The 21,413-nt window shown below is 39.3% G+C and overlaps 1 protein-coding gene across 3 annotated transcripts; it reads right to left on the reverse strand.

Moving 5' to 3' along the window:
• Positions 1-167: 167 nt before the first annotated feature.
• LOC146405405 (uncharacterized) lies at positions 168-17,012 on the reverse strand. Of its 3 annotated transcripts, none has more exons than XM_085015242.1 (4): positions 16,959-17,012; positions 16,583-16,702; positions 2,048-2,224; positions 168-416 (listed from the first exon to the last, which is right to left on the reverse strand). In XM_085015242.1, the coding sequence occupies exons 2-4, from the start codon at positions 16,647-16,649 to the stop codon at positions 226-228; spliced, it is 435 nt and encodes a 144-aa protein (XP_084871368.1). In that variant the 5' UTR covers positions 16,650-16,702; positions 16,959-17,012; the 3' UTR covers positions 168-225. The 3 variants fall into 3 exon arrangements, with proteins under 3 accessions (XP_084871368.1, XP_084871370.1, XP_084871369.1); XM_085015244.1 differs by having other exon boundaries at positions 16,583-16,671; positions 16,959-16,998; XM_085015243.1 differs by having other exon boundaries at positions 16,831-16,994.
• Positions 17,013-21,413: the final 4,401 nt, after the last annotated feature.

Here is a 21,413-nt window from a genome sequence, read left to right on the forward strand (position 1 = left end):
AATGCCCTGGGGTATTCTTAAAGGAAGACAGCCAGCACTGATTGATATTTATCCTGACGCACTTTGTGTGTGGGGGGTGGGTACACAAGTAAACCTTGCCGAATGAGTAAACAAACTGACAGCTGAATAAACGTGTAGATAAATTAATGGGCATGAAAGAATACAAAGACCAAAAAAAACACATGTTTAATTCACAAATGGAGATGGCTGGGCCCTTGGAGGAGCTCAATAAAGCAGCTTCTCCAGGAAAAGAACAAAGATGATGGGAGTTGGGGACCTGATCTTGGCCCCATTTCTGATGGCTGATCTGCAATTTTTACTTTGGTTAGCAATTGGAAAACCCATATAAGTTATCGTCTCTTTGCAGAGGTCTGCTTGTACGCATTTCTTCATTTCAACAGCTATGTCTTTAACACCTGCAAAAAACCATAAATGAGACTTCCACTCTTCTCCTCTTTCCTTATATCCCCCTTTTACCCACCAAGATTGGGCTGGAGTAAGATATCAGACAGGCCACATTTGGGTGGCAGTCATTTAATATGTCTCTCTCTAGCAGAGGAAATGGGCTGGTGTCCTCCAAATTTAGGACCTTCAAGTCCCTGAATCCCCTACAATCTATAACAGTCAAATATTGGTCTATTTTACAAACTTTCTTTAAATAAATTTTTTCCCAATCCATGCTATCACTTGAGGATCTAGCATGATGTTTTTATAGACATTTTGTGGAGATGATAGTAAGAACTTGCTCTTTTTATTAGTCCTCAAATGACTTTGTTAGGAGCATCCTCCATGCTGCTGATCCACAAGGATTTGGTGCATCTGTTTTTTGGTTATATACACCCCCTCATGTTTGAGGTACACAAATCTAATTTTCTCTTATTCTTGGTCTGGGTTATCTTTTTTTTGGGGGGGTTATCTTTCAAAAAGTAGCAATAGCCATAAAATAGCTATCATTTAGCCTGTGGTCTCTGCCTTTCAAAGTACCATCAGATACATTCTTTTACATGGCAGCCACACTATGCTCCTGGTGATTTTATCTTGCCTTCTCTGGGTGCCATAGCCAGTGACTGCTATTTTAAAATGGAGGATCACTCTGTTATGCAAGTAGAAATGTAAGAATTCAAGAGACCAACTAACATGACTAGACTCTGCAATTATCTCACTGATGCTGAGCTTCAAGGAGGCTGAGCTCTCCAGAGTCAGAAGGAAAAACTGAGAGAGAAGAGCTATGTAAACAACCCAATACTCATGGAACTCTGCTTATTGCTCTTCACACTCCATGATAGAACTGCTCATAATTTCTAATGGGTGTCTACAGGTGTTTAGAGTTTCATGTTAGATCTTCTCAAAGGAAGCATAGTAAATTATGCTTTACAACATATTTGAGTAAAGTTTAAGTTTAGACACTGCCTTTCTCCAAAACATTGACTGTGAAAATTAAAAAAAAAAAAGTCCCAGGGTAGGATAAGGCACAAATTACCCCTCTGTTAAAAAACAAACAAACAAAATTTGCAGAGGATGAAAGATCATGCAATATGCTGAAACAACTTCCTCAAAACTAGCTGAGAGTTTTCTGATAAAAGCGTGCAAAAATCCACAAATGAACAAATGAATGAATGTGAGAAAGCCAATTAGACACATTTTCAGAATCAACCCACTATTGGTATCCTCATTTCTTTCTTTTTTTTTTTTAGGGCCACACTTGCGGCATATGGAAGTTCCTGGAACTAGGGTTTGAATCAGAGCTGCAGCTGCAGGCCTACAACACAGCCACAACAATGCTAGATCCAAGCCACAGCTGTGATCTATGCCACAGCTTGCAGCAACACCAGACCCTTAACTCCCTGAGCAAGGCCAGGGATTGAACCTGCACTTTCATGGACACAATGTCAGGGTCTTAACCCACTGAGCCACAAAAGGAACTGCAGGTATCCTCATTTCTAAGCTTATTTCTCCTCAATACTACCCTTAATATACATACCCCATCATCTTGTGAGAGGGTGCCACTTGTTCTGTGGCTATACAACACTGCATCATAGGAAAGTACCTGTGTTTATGATGCCAGAAAATTCAACACACTTCAATTTATCTGCTCTGCACCACTTGAGAGTGTTGTCACACTTTCTTCCTAACACTGCAAAGCATGTTGGACACTTAAAGCCATTGGATTGGAATTCATCAATATCCTTCTCCTCTAGATCATTCATTTTAATCTCCCAGGAGACTGTGAAAAAAAAGAAAGAAGGAAAATTGGTGGCCCTTCATTGGCAGGCAAATGAACCTATGCTCACAGAGCAGAATTAGAGTTAGGTCTGTCCCATCCATGACTCTTGGAGAGTCACACTGGAGTTACCGCAATAATTCCTGCCCTCATGGAGCTTAAGTTCAGATGGAGGAGGCAAACTAAAGAAAGAAGAAAATGACATGGTATGCCAGGTGATGATAAATACTAATGAGAAAGACAGAATAGGATAGGACGTGCAGGGTGTGGTTACAATTATTAGGGTGGTTAGAGACGGTCTCACTGAAAGGGTAACTTTTTGGAATGGAGGCCTAAAAGAGACCTACTTCCAAATACTTGCAAAGAATAACTGTATTACAAATAAAGGGCACAGGATGCTCAAAGAAGGGGCCCCCAGCTGAGAAGAAGGAGACTTAACTCCTCTTGCATTCTCTGTCTTTGGGGCTTTGTAACAATGCCTTAGTGAACTGATGTCACTGACCCCCTGTCTCCATTCAAATGTCCTCACTACCAGCTATTGTTGAGAACAAAGACTAGACTTACTGCTCCAGCGAAAGGTGTCATGCAGCAGAGCAGAGAGTGGAAGGAACTATGGAAGAAGAAGTGGAAACTTGTGGAAAGTAAGGGCAGGGTGAAAAAAAGGGAGCAAAAGCCAACAGTATTTATTATCTGTAAAACTTTTCTCAGGCTACTAAAAAGTGATTTAAATTGTTTACCTTCCACTTCCAGCAGAACCTCCCCTCCTCTGGTTCTGCCAAACCCCACAGGGAGAGTAGTGTGTGACACCAAGAGGATATGCCCTTTTGGAGCCTGAACCAACAATCCTGACATTTCTTGGTCAAGTAGAATAAATAGTTTGCAGAACTTGTAGGAATGGGGAGTATGGACTTGAAAACTGGTATGTCAGTGAAGGGGAAGATGAGGTGGGAAGAGGAAGTGGGCTGGTGACCAGGGTGGGAATCTCTCAGTGCCGGCATTCCCTGGCGTGGACTCCTTAGGAGTGTGAAAACCCCAGGCCTTTTAGGTAATCCTGAAGGTATGTTTCTCTAGTAAGACAAAGATTCCATCTTAACCTTTTTGTTTTTATATTAATGTATAACTTTTAAATATTGAGCCAATGTACCCTGGGCCCTGCAAATGTGAGGGCAGCAAGCCTCCACCCTGGGCAAGAGCAGGAGTTTGGGGATTGGCATCTGGGGGCTGGGAGCCACATGCTGCCATAATAAGAGGAAGAGGCAGAGTCCAGAGATGGCTAGAGCTCTCTAGACATATAAAGCCTTAGAGATGCAGGGCTAATCTGGCCTGCCCTCCCTAGAGAGTCTCGTTTGATGGAACACAGTGCAGAGAGACAAGATTAATGAAAGTTTTGGTCACTTATGATGGAGCATAATAATGTGGCAAAAAAGAATGTGTACATGTATGTGTAACTGGATCACCATGGTGTACAGTAAAAAATTGGCAGAACACTGTAAACCAGCTATAACAGAAAAAATAAAAATCATTATATTAAAAAATAAATAAAAAAATAAAAAATCAAACAAAAGAAAATAACATAAAAATTTAAGTCATGACATTAAAGAAGCTTTCCAATTTATAATTTCTCTGTAATATGTCTCATATGCCCATTTCTCTCTTTCCAAATTTTTAAACTCATTCTGCTTGAAGCTACTCTGTCCAATGTTTCTATTTAAATCAATTTCAAAAAAAACTAAAATTTGGTTTTTCAGTTGCACCTGTCTTATTTCAAATGCTTAATAACTGAACATGGCTAGCGGCCACTGTCCTGGATGGTGTAGATACAGACATATTGCTCATTGCAGAAAATTCTATTGGACAGCACTGCTCTAGGGTCTTTTCGTGGTTAGACAAATATGAATTAAAAATAAAGTGTGTTGGCGAGAGTTTGGGCAACAGGTATTTTCATCTGTTTCTGATGGGTAAATTAGTATAAATTCTTTAAAGGGCAATTTGATGATAAAGAATAAAAATTTAGATCACATAAACTCTTTGAACCAGCAATTTCTAGATATTTCCTACATATTGCATTTGTATTAGGTCATTCACTGCATCATCCTCTGTGATAAAAAAAAATGATTAGAAGTGACTGAAGTGCTCATGGCTGGATGGATTCTGGGATGTTCATGAAATGGATATATAGAATATGTTGTTCCAGTATGCATTGATGTGAAAAGTTCTCCAAGGTTTACCATTAGGGAAGAAAGCAAGATATAGAACCATCGGTATAAATGTTGCCATGGTAAGAAAAAGGTACATTTGAATCTGTTTGTAAATACATAGACCATCTCTGGAAAGGTACACAAGAAAAGGATAACTGTGGTTGTCTCAAAGAATTTGAGCTGGCGGGGGGTAAAGAGCATATACTCTCTACTCTATACCTTTTGCATTTTATGCCATAAGCACATATTAATTTGTTTTAAAAGATACATAATTAAAACCAAATAAATATAAGTAAATAAAAATGATAAATAATAGGAACAGATGGATTCTAAAATTTGCTCTTTCCTCTGAAGATATCAATTAAGTCTAACTTTTCTATTGTTTCCTTTAGGATCTCTGTTGCTTTATTGGTTTTCTGTCTAGAGGATCTGTCCATTGATGTGAGGGGGGAAAAAAAGGTCTGCAAAAAACCAAACATTCCAATTAAAAATGGGTGAAAGGAGTACCCATTATGGTTCTGCTGGTAAGAATCCAACATAGTCTCTGTGAGGACGCTGGTTCTTGGCCTCACTCAGTGGGTTAAGGATCCAGTGTTACTGTGAGCTGTGGTGGAGGTTGCTGATGCAGCTTGGATCCAGCATTGCTGTAGCTTTGGCATAGGTCGGCAGCTGTAGCTCTGATTCAACCTATAGCCCAGGAACTTCCATACGCCACAGGTGTGTCCCTGAAAATAAAATTTAGAAAATGGGCAAAAACCCTGAAAAGACATTTTTCCAAAGAAGAGATACAAATGGCCAACAGAGATATGAAATGATGCTCAACATCATTAGTAATCACGGAAATGCAAATCATAACTACAATGAAATATCACCCTGCACCTGATAGAATTATGATTATCAAAAAGACAAGAGATAACAAATGCTGGTGAAGATATGGAGAAAAGGAATGTAAACTGGTTGAGGCACCATGGAAAATGGTATGGAGGATCCTCAAAGAATTAAAAATAAAACTGTCAGAGTTCCTACCATGGCTCAGTGGTTAACGACTCCGACTAGGAACCGTGAGGTTGTGGGTTCAATCCCTGGCCTTGTTCAATGGGTTAAGGATCCAGCATTGTGGTGAGCTGTGGTGTAGGCCACAGACATGGCTCAGATCTGGCAATGCTGTGGCTGTGGTGTAGGCCAACTCTGCAGCTCCGATCAGATCCCTAGCTTGGGAACTTCCATGTGCCATGGGAGCAGCCCTAGAAAGGCAAAAAGACAAAAAATAAAAAAAATAAAAAACCAAAAAACAAAAAACAAAAAACAAACAAAAAAACCCCATGTTTTTTTTGGGAGTACTTTTGGGAGTATATTCAAAGGAAACAAAAACACTAACCTAGAAAAGATATCTGCATCCCTATGTTCATAGAAGCATTATTTCCTACAGCCAAGATAGGGAAACTATCTAAATTTCCATAAATGGATGAATAAATAAAGAAGTTGTGAGATCTATCTATCTATCTATCATCTCTCTCTCTCTCTCTCTCTATCTATCTATCATCTATCATCAATAAAAAAACAAGAAATTCTGCTAGTTGTGACAACATGGATGGACTTTGAGGACATTATGCTAAATGAAATAAGTCAGTTATATGCTAAATCATATAAGTATGATTTCACTTATATGTGGAACCAAAACCAAGAAAACTCAGAGTTCCCTGATGGCCTACCAGTTAAAGAGCCAGCATTGTTACTGCTGTGGCACAGGTTTGATCTCTGGCCAGGAACTTCACTGTGTGGCATTAAAAAAAAAAACTCTTAGGAAAAGAAAAAGCAATCAGATCTGTGGTTACCAGGGTGGGGAGAAGGCAAATTGGAGAAAGGTAGTCAAAAGGTACAAACTTCCAGTTATAAAATAAGAAAGTACTAGGGATATAATACAACATGATGACTATAATTAACACTATTATAACAGTATTATATATGGAATTAACGGTATTATATATGGAAGTTGTTAAAAGACAGTAAATCCTAAGAGTTCTCATCACAGGGAAAACAACTGAACTTACTACAGTAATCATTACGCTGTACACCCTAAACTTATACAGTGATGTATGTCAACTACATATCAATAAAGCTGGGGAAAAGGCTTATTGTAGAAAATATTAAAGCAAACTTCACTATAAATCATAACCACAAAGCAAGCTATGACCAGAGGAGTAAAAGGAGGGTACTTTTGAGGAAACAAGTGGTCACCTAATTAAGTGTGGGATTATTACTTTCTCTTTTCCCCTTGAAGTTCTCCTCAAGTCTCCCTTGCCCCTCTGGTGCCCAAGGCAAGGCACTTCAACTAGAAGGAAATTATTAGTGTGTGTACCTTGTGCAGATCAACGGATCTCCCTGCGCTCTCAACCAAATACTCATCTCATAAACTCTATTATGTCTGCTGTTGCAGTAAGAGGTTTTCTTTTTTAAAAAATTTTTCTAGCCTTAGGCTTTGGTTTCTATTAAAATGTAGAGTGCCCTGGGTGGGTTAAAAGCACTATCTTCTTGATGTCAGAAGTGGAATCCAGAGACAAAACCTCTTGCTCCAATAACCCTGAGGCAGCATCTTTACTGTCTCTTAGCTACTATAACTCAACACTCTGAATTATACATTTTCACTCAGGTTTGTACTTTGTCAAAGGATAAAATCACCAACATTTTTACCCCAATAAGCCTCTGGAGTAGCCCATGTCTTTGGGAAACTATGGAAACAGTGAAGTTACCTTACCTCTAGTGGGGAAAAGATTAAAAATTGCTCTTATAACCAAAATTTATTAGATGCCGTACTCTTGCCAGATACTTTGGCTATAACTGAGATCCCTGGACATTCCTAGAGGCTAAAGGAAACCATCCTGATGGTATTTCTGCCAAAAGTGCTGCTCTTAAAGGAACTATCAAACCTCTGCCATGGTCCAGAGGGATGCTTCCTGAGATAACAATCTAGGAAAATTGACTAGAAATGTCCAAAAATTGGACCTGGAAAATGGAAAAGAATATTGGAAATCTAGTAACTGTTGGTTAAATAAAAAGGGAGAACTCTGGTTTGGGCCAAATAATAATCAATCCTACCAGAAATTGTAAGATTCCCATTCCTTACCAGTGTACATTGATTAAACCATTGATTCACTGACAAAAATGATAGCATTCATGAATCAATACTGGTGGGGAAATATTAATAAGGCTTCAAAATGTGCTTATCTTGCTTGTCCCACTTCTCCAAAATACAATCCAGAGAAAACCTATTCACAATGCTCCTGGACATTTTGGTTTTTGTTTGTTTTTTTTAATGGTCTTTATTTTTTCCATTATAGCTGATTTATAATGTTCTGTCAATTTTCTACTGCATAGCAAGGTGACCCAGTCACACATACATGTATACATTCTTTTTTCTCACATTATCATGCTCCATCACAAGTGACTAGACATAGTTCCCAGTGCTATACAACAGGATCCCACTGCTTATCCATTCCAAAGGCAATAGTTGAATCTATTAACCCTAAATTCCCAGTCCCTCCCATTCCCTCCCCACCCTTGGCAACTACAAGTCTGTTCTCCATGTCCATGATTTTTTTTTCTGTGGAAAGATTCATTTGTGCCATATATTATATTCCAGATATAAGTGCTATTATATGGTATCTGTCTTTCTCTTTCTGACTTACTTCACTCAGGATGAGAGTCTCTAGTTCAATCCCTGTTGCTGCAAATGGCATTATTTTGTTCTTTTTTATGGCTGAGTAGTATTCCATTGTGTATATACACCACATATTCCTAATCCAATCATCTGTTGATGGACATTTGGGTTGTTTCCATGTCTTGGCTATTGTGAATAGTGCTGCAATGAATATGCGGGTGCATTTGCCTTTTTCAAGGGAAGTTTTGTCTGGATATATGCCCAAAAGTGGGATTGCTGGGTCATGTGATAGTTCTAAACAGAATTCTAAGGTATATCCGTACTGTTTTCCATTGCGATTGTACTAACTTACATTCCCACCAACAGTGCAGGAGGGTTCCCTCTTCTCCACACCCTCACCTGCATTTGTTACTTATGGTATTAATTAATGATGGCCATTCTGATTGGTGTGAGGTGGTACCTCAAATTAGTTTTGATTTTCATTTCTCTAATAATCAGTGATGTTGAACATTTTTTCATGTACTTGTTGGCCATCTGTATATCTTCTTTGGAGAAATGTCTACTCAGATCTTTTGCCCCTTTTTCAATTGGGTTGTTGGCTTTTTGCTGTTGAATTGTATAAACTGTTTACATATTTTAGAGATTAAGCCCCTGTCAGTTGCATCATTTGAAACTATTTTCTCTCATTCTCTAAGTTGTCTTTTTTTTTTTTTTTATGGTTTCCTTTGCTGTGCTAAAGCTTGTCAGTTCAATTAGGTCCCTCTGGTTTATTTTTGCTTTTATTTCTGTTGCTTTGGGAGACTGACCTGAGAAAACATTTGTAAGGTTGATATCAGAGAATGTTTTGCCTATGTTCTCTTCCAGGAGTTTGATGGTGTCTTGTCTTACACTTGCATACACACACACACACACACACACACACACACACACAACACACACACACACACACACGTCATTCTGTATGTTTTCTTACTGGACTAAACTTTTCTCTTGTAGACAGGCCACTTCTTCTGTGGCTAAAATTTTTTTAGAAAATATTATCTTTATCTGGAGAACCTCTTTGAACTTCACAGTGATGAAGGAACCCATTTTACTGGTTAGGTGTTTTGGCAAGTCTGTGCTGTCTGGCTGGCCTTAGAACACTTTCACTGTGCTTACCATCTTCAGGCCTCAGGGTTAGTCAAACACACTAATGTCATTATTAAGACTCCAATGATAAAATTTCATTTTGTTTTTGTAACAGCATTTTAAAATTGAGATATAGTTTGTACAACATAATATGTTACAGGTGTACAACATAATGATTTACATTTTTTTTGGTCTTTTTGTCTTTTTAGGGCCGCACCCACAGCATATGGAAGTTCCCAGGCTAGGGGTCTAAATGGAGCTGTAGCCATCAGCCTACACCACAGCCAGAGCAATGCAGGATCCGAGCTACATCTGCAACCTACACCACAGCTCACGGCAACACTGGATCCTTAGCCCACTGAGCAAGGCCAAGGATCAAACCCTTGGCCTTCATGGTTCCTAGTCGGATTTGTTAACCACTGAGCCATGACATGAACTCCCTGATTTACAATTTTTAAAGGTTATACTCCAGTTATAGTTACTATAAATACTGGCTATATTTCCTGTGTTGTACAATATATACTTATAGCTTATTTTATACATAATAGTTTGTACTCTTAATTCCTCACCCATCTTATCCCTCCTCACTTCCCTATCCCCACTGGTAATGACAAGTTTATTTCCCATATCGGTGAGTCTGTTTCCTTTTTGTTATATTCACTCATTTGTTTTATTTTTTTTTAGATTCCACATATAAGTGAAATCATGTAGTATTTGTCTTTCCCTGTCTGATTTATTTCACTTACCATAAAACCCTCCAAGTCATCCATGTTGTTGCAGATGGCAAAATTTCATATAAGTATGCATATATACCACATCTTCTTTATTCATTCATTTGTAGATGGACACTTAGGTTGCTTCTATATCTTGATAATTGTAAATAATGCTGCTGTGAACATTGGGGTGCATGTATCTTTTTAGATTAGTGTTTTATTTTATTTTTTTTCTTTTGGATATATACTCAGTAGTGGAATTGCTGGGCCATATTGTAGTTCCATTTTTTTTTAAGAAATCATCATACTGTTTTTCATAGTGGCCACACCAATTTGCATTGCCACTAACAGGTTATGGGTTTTTTTCACCAACATCTGTTATTTGTGATGACAGCTATTCTGACCAGGTGAGGTGATATCTCATTGTGGTTTTAATTTGCAATTTGCAATTCTGATGATCAATAATATTGAACATTTTTCCATGTGCTAGTTGGCCTACTTCATGTATTCTTTGGAAAAATGTCTATTCAGTTTTCTGACTAGTTTTTAATCAGGTTGCTTGTTTTTTTTTTTTGATATTGGGTTGTTTAAACTATTTCTATATTTTGGATATCAACCCCTTACTGTTCATCTCATTAGCAAATATTTCCTCCCATTTGGTAGGTTATCTTTTCACTTTGTTGATATTTCCCTTTGCTGTGAAAATCTTTTAAGTCTAATTAGGTCCCATTTGTTTACCTTTGCTTGTATTTCCTTTAAGAGACAGATCAAAAAAAATACAGTTATGATTTATGCCAAAGAGTCTTCCAGAGATATTTTCTTTCAGGAGTTTTATGGTTTCCCTCCTTACATTTAGGTCTTTAATCCATTTTGAGTTTATATTTATATATGGTGTGAGAAAATGTTCTAATTTCATTCTTTTACATGTAATTGTCCAGTTTTCTCAACATCACTTATTGAAGATACTGTCATTTCTCCACTGTATATTTTTACTTCCTTTTTGTAGATTATCAATTGGTGAAATTTGTAAAGACTCCCCATGTACTTTGACCAGAAGCATTACCTTTGGTCATCCTAAGTCTCAGAGTCACCACTTTTGGAACTCATAAAATGTCACTCTTTGAGATAGTCATATAATGCCCAATGCACTTGCTCCTGCTTCTTTCAATCCACAAGTGATAAAAGGAGATATGTTCCAATATTGTATTGGCTTCTATTAAAAATAGCCATGTTTTGGTAGAGCTATCATTTCACAGTGAACTCTCAGGATATGAAGACCTCAAGCATCATTACTTGCAAACTGGATATTTCATCAATTGGAAAAGATGCCTCCAGAAGTATTCTCTTTAACCTCATTGGAGAGGCCCCTAACACGTACTGCTAGCCAGCCTCTATATGGACAAATTCCATGGAATAAACCCTTGGATTCACATGCTTCATCTAAAGAAAGCACCAAATACTGACTAGACCTGCACAGCATCTGGTGACCTGAGGTAAAGATTTCCTAGAATTGAAGCAGACAAAATATGATGAGATAGCTTTCATAAGATGTCTGGACAAAGACTATTAGAAGGTTTAGAATTCACAGAAGTCTCCTTCTTTTTAAAAATTATTATTAAATTATAGTTGATGGGGTTCCCGTCGTGGCGCAGTGGTTAATGAATCCCACTAGGAACCATGAGGTTGCCGGTTTGATCCCTGTCCTTGCTCAGTGGGTTACCAATCCGGCTTTGCCGTGAGCTGTGGTGTAGGTTGCAGACGTGGCTCAGATCCCATGTTGCTGTGGCTCTGGCGTAGGCTGGCAGCTACAGCTCCGATTAGACCCCTAGCCTGGGAACCTCCATATGCCATGGGAGTGGCCCAAGAAATGGCAAAAAGACAAAAAAAAAAAAAAAGAATTAAAAAAAATTATAGTTGATTTACAATGTTTCTTCAAGTTTTTTTGTACAACAAAGTGACCCAGTCACATACATTTCCCTGTGCTGTACAGTAGGATCACACTGCCTATCTATTCCAAATATAACAATTTGCATCAAAAAAACCCCAAATGCCCATCTATGCCACTCCCTCTACCTTCCCTCCCTGTGAACCCTGAGTCTGATCTCCTTTGCCATGATCCGTTTGTTTTTTTAGATAGGATCATATATTCCATATTTCAGATTCCACAAATAAGTGATATCATGTGGTATTTGTCTTTCTCTTTCTGGCTTACTTCACTTAGTATGAGAATCTCTAGTTCCATCCATGTTGCTGCAAATGGCATTAGTTTGTCTTTTTTAAGACTGAGTAATATAGTATTGTACATATGTACCACATTTTCTTAATCAATTCATCCGTTGCTGGACATTTAGATTATTTCCATGTCTTGGCTACTGTGAATAGTGCTGCAATGAACATAGGTGTGCATTTATCTTTATCAGTGAAAATTTTATCTGGATATATGCCCAGGAGTGGGATTACTGGATCATATGGTAGTTCTATATTTCGTTTTCTGAGGTACCGCCATACTGTTTTTCATAGTGGTTATACCAATTTACATTTCCACCAACAGGGAAAGAGGGTATGTTTTTCTCCACACTCTCTTCAGCATTTGTCATTCGCTGACTTGTTAGTGATGGCCATCTGACTGCTGTGAAGTAGTACTTCATTGTAGTTTTGATTTGTATTTCTCTAATAATTAGTGATGTTGAGCATTTTTCCACATTCCTGCTGGCCATCCATATGTCTTCTCTGAAAAAACATCTATTTAAATCTTCCCATTTTTCTACTGGGTTGTTTGTTTTTTGCTGTTCAGTTGCACAAGTTGTTTATTTTGGAAATTAGGCCCTTGTCTACTGCATCATTGGCAAAGATTTTCTCCCATTCTGTGGGTTATCTTTTCTTTTCTTTTTTTTAATGGTTTCCTTTTCTGTGCAAAACCTTTTGAGTTTAATTAGGTCCCATTAGTTTGTGTCTTTATTGTCATTATTCTTATCTGTACTATTAACTGACCAGATGCTTATTCAAATTCACAGTCTCTGATCTGCAACCTACAGGCTGTATTACTGATAAAACATTTGGTTTCAAAAATGCTCTTTGAGGTGACAGTATTGTTTCTAAAAAGGTCTCTGGAGAGAGAGGATTAAGATGGCGGAATAGAGGGACTGGAGCTCAACTTCTCTCCTAAAAACAACAAAATTCACAACTAAAAGCTGAGCAATCCCCACCCAAATGGACCTGAAACCTTAAAAAAGATACCCTACTCCAGAAGAAAAAGAAGAGGCCACATCAAGAGATAGGAGGGGCGATTTCATGATATAAACAACCCCATACCTCCCGGGTGGGAAGCTCCACAGACTGAAAACTAACTGGTTCACAGAGAGAGAGACTCACCTACAGGAGTGAGAGTTCTGAGCCCCATATCAAACCCTCACATGCTGGGATCCAGCACCAGGAGAAAGACCCCCTGGAGCATCTGGCATTGAAGGCCAGTGGGGCTTGTGTGCAGGAGCTCCACAACACTGGGGGAAACGGAGACTCCATTCTTAAAAGGTGCACATGGACTTTCACATGCACTGGGTCCCAGGGCAGAGTGAGGTCTCCATAGGAATCTGGGTCAAACCTGACTGCAGTTTTTGGAGGACATCCTGGGAAAACAGGAGTGAATGTGCCTTGTTGTGAGGGAGGGACATTGAAGGCAAAACTCTCTCGGGAATATTCAGCAGCTGCCTTTCTCTGGAGGTGGCCATTTTGGGAAAATCTGGCCCCACCCTCAGTCAGTGCTGAGAAGCCCCAGGGCAAACAACAATCCAAGTGGGTTCACAGCCCCACCCCTCAGTAAACAGGCTACCTAAAGACCCCTCAGGCACACAGCTGCCTCTAATCCCATCCAGAGACTAAGCCCCACCCACCAGAGGGATTAGAATCAACTTCACCTACAAGTGGGCAGGCATCAGCTCCTCCCATCAGGAAGCCTACACCAAGCTCCCATACAGACTTCAGCCACAAGGGGGGCAGACACCAAAAGTAAGAGAGGCTACAACCCTATTATCTGTAAAAGGGTCACCACACCAAAAACCTATAAAAATGAAGAGACAGAGAACTTTACCTCAGATGAGGGAGAAAGGAAAAACCCTAGAAAATCAGCTAAGTGATGAGCAGATTCTTAGCCTCCAGGAAAAAAGACTTTAGATTGTTGATGCCGAAGATGATGCAAGACATTGGAAATAAACTGGAGGCAAGGATGGATAACTTACAGGAAACACTGACCAAAGAGATACAAGATATAAAACTTAAACAAGAAGAGATGCAAAATACAATAACTGAAATAGAAAAATCACTAGAAGCAGCTAACAGCAGAATACAGGAGGCAGAAGAATGAATAAGCGAGGTGGAGGACAGGTTAGTGGAAATTACGGACACAGAACAGAAAAGAGAAAAAAGATTGAAAACAAATGAAGAGAGTCTCAGAGAGTCTGGGACAATGTGAAATGCACCAACATCCATATTATGGGGGTGCCAGAAGGAGAAGAGAGAGAGAAGGGGACAGAAAAAATATTCCAAGAGATAATAGCCAAAAAATTCCCTAACATGGGAAAGGAATCACTCACTCAAATCCAGGAAGCACAATGAGTGCCATATAAAATAAACCTAAGGAGGAATACACTGAGACACATATTAATCAAACTGACCAAAATTAAAGACAAAGAGAAAATCTTGAAAGCAGCTAGGGAAAAGAAACAAATAACATACAAGGGAACCCCAATAAGACTATCAGCAGATTTTTCAGCAGAAACTCTGCAGGCCACAAGGGAGTGGCATGATATACGTAACGTGATGAAAGGAAAAAACCTCCAACCAAGATTACTTTACCCAGCAAGGCTCTCATTCATATTTGAAGGAGAAATCAAAACCTTCTCAGATAAGCAAAAGCTGAGAGAATTCAGCGACACTAAACCAGCCTTACAACAAATACTAAAGGAACTTCTCTAGGCAGGAAAGAAGAGACAGGAACAGGAAACAAAAATTCCACAAATGACGAGGCTCACCAATAAAGGTACATATACAGTAAAGATACGAAATCATCCATGCACAATTATACCATCAAAATCAGAAATCACGAGAAGAGGTGGGTACAAATGCAGGACACTAGAAATGAACTTGCAATTAAGAGAACAACAACTGAAAACAATCTCATATACATATAGACTCTTATATCAAAACTTCAGAATAACCACAAACCAAAAATCTACAATTGATACACAAACAAGGAATCTCTGAAGAAGAAATATATCTCATAGTAAATAAGTGCATAATCCACCATGAAGGGGGTCATTTGACATCATTCTTGGAATGCTTAAGTCTTCTTAGAACTGATTTTGATTTCCTCTCCATCAAAGAATTTATGATAATTATAATTATATAGTGCAACTGTACAATTAAAAAAAATAAAAAATAAAAAGTTCTCTGAAGTTTTGCTGTTTTTGCAAAAAGCCATCATGTATTGGTTCATGTTTATTTCTGCACTACCTACAAAGATATGGTCTTTGGATGAGAAATGCCTGAAATATCTCCTTCCTACCCCTTTTTGTTACTCAAATGTGACCTCAATAGATTTCCAGTCTGTGCACTTTCCCTCTGATGTGGGATATGAAAGGTTCTTCCAGGAAAGGTCCTTCTTGGCAGTGAGGGACAAAACATCACTGAATCAGGAATAAAAAGACCTTTGATCAGCGATGCTTTCAGAGAAAGACACTGATCAAAAATGGAAAATGTGAAAATTAATAAACAGAAACCTCGTTTAAAATGTAATAGGCCAGCAGAGGGAGTTCTTATTCCTTACCACTCCACATCAGTCACAGACCCAGTGGGAAGAGGTACCTTTGCAACTTCAACAGGGAGAAAGTTACTAATTCATGCCCTAAAAGGAGGAAGGAAGGATCTCTCTCTGCCTGGCAACAGCCCAGCCAAGAAGAGACTGCCACAATTCAATGAAAAGCTACTACACTTCCAACTCCCAATTTCCTCCAAAGAACTGTTAAGATCCCCTCCCAAATATTCCTTCTACTCTATAAAAGAACTTGTTTCTCTCCTGTGTTCTCTGGACTTGACTGTGGATTACCAGATTGTGTGTCTTGAATTCCAATTTTTGCTATTTCAAAATAAACCTATTTTGCTATCTTATAAAACCTATTTTATTATCTTAAATCAATACCTTTAATGAAATCTTAAGTGTCAATCTTTCCTTATCTCCCATATCCCTCACAAAAGGCAGGAACCAATATTCCCAGCTCTTCCATAAGGATACAAGAGGCATGGATGGGCTCAACTATTTGCGTGAGGCCTCACAGTAAGGGGCTGATTTGGAGGTGACACTCAAGACTCTGTTCCCAACACTGGTAAGTAGATTGGAAGCACGATGAGGTCAGGAACCATGTCTGTTTAATCACTGAAGGCGCCTTGCTGAGCACAACACCTGCAAGGGAAATGCCACTGAAGGTCTGCAGAATGCATATAGTAATGGAGGAATTCAGGCAGGAAGGCAGGAATGAGAGACTGCAAGGAAGAATGCGGGAATACAAGGGATAAGTCAGTTAGGGATATAGGATTGACCAGTAGGAATTTGGAATGTGGTGGGGATATAGGCATGAGGGAATTTGGACAAGGACCCACCATGCACTCTTACCTGTGAGGAAGGGTGCCAAGGCCAGGCTGCAGGCCAAGAAGAGGCTGCTTGGAGCTGCTGGGCACATGGCTGATGCCTTGTCCTGTTCTCTGTGAAGGACAGGGGCCAGTCAGCCAATATCTGGAGGAAAGAACACCCAGTTAATCCAGGCCGCCCTCCCCCAGAAATAGACTTTCTGCTGCCAACGAACCACTCCCGGGGGCCCTCAGAGCTGGGCAGGCCACTGTGAGCTCAGCCTTTGGAGGCACCTGGAATTCGGAAGAGGTCCGGGGCTGCCTCTGTCTTCTCCGCTACTTTAGACAGGGCTTTGCGAGTGAGTGGACCACGCCATCCCCCATTTGGCTGCTTGGCCAGGGGGGTCACTACACCAGGGTACCTTAAGCCTCAAGCGGGACTCCTCCTCAGGCGGGCCAGAGGGCACTGCGCAAGTGCCAGGTCAGGGCTTTTGGCTTCCGGGGTGACCTATTCCCCATTGGTCCCTCCTCCTGCTCTTCCTGCCCTGCTGGGAGCCCTGGCCAATGAGGTGCTAGTGCTTGAAAGCTCACGTGACTGGAGAGTGTTTGGTGGGCTACTTCCACAGTTCAGAGAATTGCAAGATCTCAGACTCGCTGGCCTCCTTGTTTTTCTTTGGCACTTGTTCGCCTTCCCTGTTAACGATGTGTTGATGTGGCTGATCCTCTTCCCTACCAACTCTAAGCATCTCTCAGAAAACGCTTAACTCTCTGAGCAGTCCTGCCACCCTCCCCTCAAGTGGTCAGTGTGGCTTATAGTGATTCTGGAACCTCAAAATAGTTTCTAACACTCCACACCTCCTTGACAGTGAAACCCTGGACTGAGGACTTTGGGAGTTAGGGACTTTGTGCACATGCATAATTCACCGTATACCCGGTCCCTGTGCCTGTAACTTCAAATGCACTGTCAGTGTGTTGAATGAATGAAAGTTCCTTTCTGCCTTTCATCGCTAGTGTTAGAATTCCTCCATTCCCCTATTGCTATTTTCCAGGCTTTGCTTTGGCAACAGCAGCTACAAAAACTCTGCTCCTTTTTGGAAACATCCGAAATGTTCATTAGGGATGAGTGGATAAAATGTGGTTTATCCATACAGTGGAGTGTTAATTCATCCTTAAAAAAGAAGAAAATCCTACCATACGGAACTATGCATATCCCCTGAAGATGTTTTTTCTACATGAAATGTTAGTCACAAAAATGCAATTATTACATGATTCCACTTATATGAGGTATTGAAAGTAGTCAAACTCTTCAAAACAAAAGAGTAGTGGTTTCCAAGAGCTGGTGGTTGGAGAGAAGGTAAGGGGGAGTTGCTCAATGGGTATAGAGTTACAGTTTTGAGATACAAAAAAAATATATGGAGCTGTTGCACAGTGATGTGACTATTGTTAAAACTACTATATTGTGCACTTAAACATGATTAAGATGGGAAATTTATGTTATTTTAACCCCATTAAAAAAAAAAAACTCCCTCTTTGCTGTTTACATCTACTGCCTTCATTCTTTTTGATAAATTACAAGCTACTAGGTCATTTCTGACCACTCATCAAATGTTTTGACACTTGGTTTATATTATAATCTTTATATAGCACTGTACAAAATAACTTTCTGCAATGATGAAAATGATCTATGTCTGTGCTAATATAGTACTTTAATGGGCTGAATAGTTATTCCAAAGATATGTCCACATCCTAATCCCTAGATTAGGGACCTATGAATGTTACCTTATATGGTGAAAAATTTGATTAAGTTAGGATTTTGAGACATTTACCCTAGATTATCTGGGTGGTGTCTAAAGGCAATCACATGTATCCTTGTGAAAGAAAAGCAGGGGAAGTTTTGAGACAGTCATACAGAGAAGACTCAGAGAAAAGGATAGGGCTATGAGCCTGTGGAAACAGATTGAAGTGATACAGTCAAAAACAAAGGAATGCTGATAGCCACTAGAAGCTGGAAGAGGCAAGGAAGAGATTCCCCTAGAGCCTCTGGAGGAAGGGTGGCTCTTCCAACACCTGATTTCAGAACTGTCAGGGAATACATTTTTGTTGTGTTGAGTCATCTGGTCTGTGGTAATTTGTTAGAGCAGCCATAAGAAAGTAGTATATGTAACCCACTCTGCTCTTGAGGCAATTGCACATTTGGAGTGTGGCTAGTTAGATGGGAAACTAAAATTTTAATTTGATTTAAACTCAAATAGATCAAACTCTGGAGCTATCAGATTGAATTGCTTTCCTTTGCATTTTGCCTGTGCTCCATTCCCATACAATCACTGAAGAGAATTTCCAACTCCCAGACGCCTGTCTCTGATTGGACCCTGCCATTATTAGTGTTTTAACTCCCACTTTGGGTACTTCCAATATTCTTATTCCTGCTTCCGTGGCAGCTTATCCAAGCCCATGGTTTCTCAACTTCTTTTCATTATTGTCCCTCTAGGCAGACTTTCTTAGACTCTATTCCTTCCTAACTGACTCCTCCCTTATGAAATTTTAATACTACTAATATATTGTTTACCTGTTTATGTACTATGATCCTTTGGAGGGCCACACACCTTTGTACTAAGATTTATTATCCCCCCTTTAAAAACGCTCTCATTAGAAAACTTGAAAATTCAAAATCTTGCTATGATATTGCCTTCATTGAGAATGCATGCCCTAGTCCCGTGACTCTCAACTGGTGGTGAATTTATTCCCAAGGGGATATTTGGCAATGTAATAGACATTTCTGGTTGTCACACTGGGGTGCTACTGGAATCTAGTGAATAGAGGTCAGGAATTCTGTGGAACATGATAAACAATGCATAGAGCAGCCTCCCTCACCACCACAACAAAGAATTATCTGGCCCAAAATATTAATAGTAGAGAAAAGTTTGTTAGTGCTAGACCAATCAACTAGACATCCAGACAAATCTATAGTCCTATAGAGTTAAGTTTCTTAGCTTGTGTAAGAACTGTGGGACACCTCACCAAAGAAAGAATTATTATAGGATTGGGAGAAGGGTGGCATTTAGGAGAATATGAAGCTCAAAGTGGAGCAAAACTGTATGTAAATAGATCCATGTCAAGTCTGGACTGTGAGGTTGACTCTAAAATGACAAAGTTAAGATAGGAATAAGTAAATGTAGAAACCCCTTATCTGCTCATTTGCTCCTGCATTGGAGATCTAGGATGCTTGTCTGTCAAAGTGACTTAGATTTTTCAGGCAAGTGTTTCAGTGAGTAAGAAAGTAATAGTCACTCCACTTCACTAGAGAGAGAGAAAAAAATTCAGCCTGGGAGAAATAATGTTTCCTATTAACTTTGCAGCTGGCATTTATCATTGTCTTCCCTCCCTGCCTAGTCAATGGTGGGAAGATTTTCAACTCTTTAAATTGGCTCTATCTGAACAGATGTTTACATTCCCATTAATACCTCAACTGCTTTAAAAGCACCTTTTTATCCCCTTCCACTGGGGAGTCCTTTTTATCTTCTCAAATCATTACTGATTAAGTTTAGATTCTAGTTATTATCTATTTACCTGCTTGTATTTTTGTTTCTTTAGTGTTCTTCTCTTGTCAGGTGACTTGCCAGCATCTGACTCAGAATCATATAGGCACTATCAGAAATAAAAACATACAGCACTAGTAAAAACAAAATTCAAGTAAGCAAGCAAGCAAAAAACCAAACTCTCATACCTATAGCTATGTGCTACTACAAAACGAACTCTCAAACCTGTAGGTATGTGTTACAACAGACTTATGCTTATATCCTTACTTGAGCTCCAAACTTACTTTAACCGTCTTTTACTCCTCTTCTCCTATTTTTTTTTCTGAGAAAACTCTTTGCTCAAAAGACTTAGCCACCTGCTATGAAAATCATCCATTAATTCACTTGTTCTATGCAGTCTTCGAATAGGTACTAACTTCTCATTATGTGACAGATCCGCTGGTGGTGTGAAGTAATTAAATGCACACTGTCTCTTCCCTCGAGGAACTCAGAGTTCAGTAAGAGAACAAACTCCAACAATTACAAGATATAGCAGCACACATGTATGTATACACCTGATCAGGGTGGCTTCCTGGCTTCAACTGCCAATTATAGAATGTGCTTCAGTCAGAATCGTTTTGCTATAATTCAATATCACAAGCCTCAGTAGCTTAACACCGTGGACATTTTATTTCTAAATTATACTCTATGTTGCCATAGGGTAGCAGGAAGCTCTATATCAACATGGACTTCCCTAGTCACCAGAGCAGGGGGAGGGTAATATGGCAAATCTTTTAATCATTCTTTTTTTTTACATATAATGATTTTTTTTCCATTATAGCTGGTTTACAGTGTTCTGTCAATTTTATGCTGTACAGCATGGTGACCCAGTTACACATACATGTATAGATTCTTTTTTCTCACATTATCATGCTCCATCATAAGTGACTAGACATAGTTCATAGTGCTACATAGAAGGATCTCACTCCATTCCAAAGGTAATAGTCTGCATCTATTAACCCCAAGCTCCTAATCTATCCCACTCCCTCTTGTCCATCCAAATCACATTCCAATGGCCATGCCTAACTTTAAGGGGATGGAGCAGAATAACCCTTTCATAATTGAAGGAGGTGAATTTTTGTGGAGAGGCTTAAGGACTAACACAGATTAGTAATTCGCAACATCAATAACTATTTGAGGACTTGGATCCCTTGTTGTTTCTTCCCTTTAATAAGAAAGAAGAACTTTTTTTTTAAGGGTGAATATTATGTTTATTTTTTAAGATTTTATTTTATTGAAGTATAGTTGATTTACAGTGTGTGAATTTCTGCTTTATAGAAGTGATTCAGTTATACATATATA

This window comes from Sus scrofa, chromosome 2 (assembly GCF_054392235.1).
Source record: "Sus scrofa isolate SSC_HxYL_T2T_F1_AM1 chromosome 2, Sscrofa_HxYL_maternal_Yorkshire_Landrace_v2.0, whole genome shotgun sequence".
NCBI classification, from domain to species: domain Eukaryota; kingdom Metazoa; phylum Chordata; class Mammalia; order Artiodactyla; family Suidae; genus Sus; species Sus scrofa.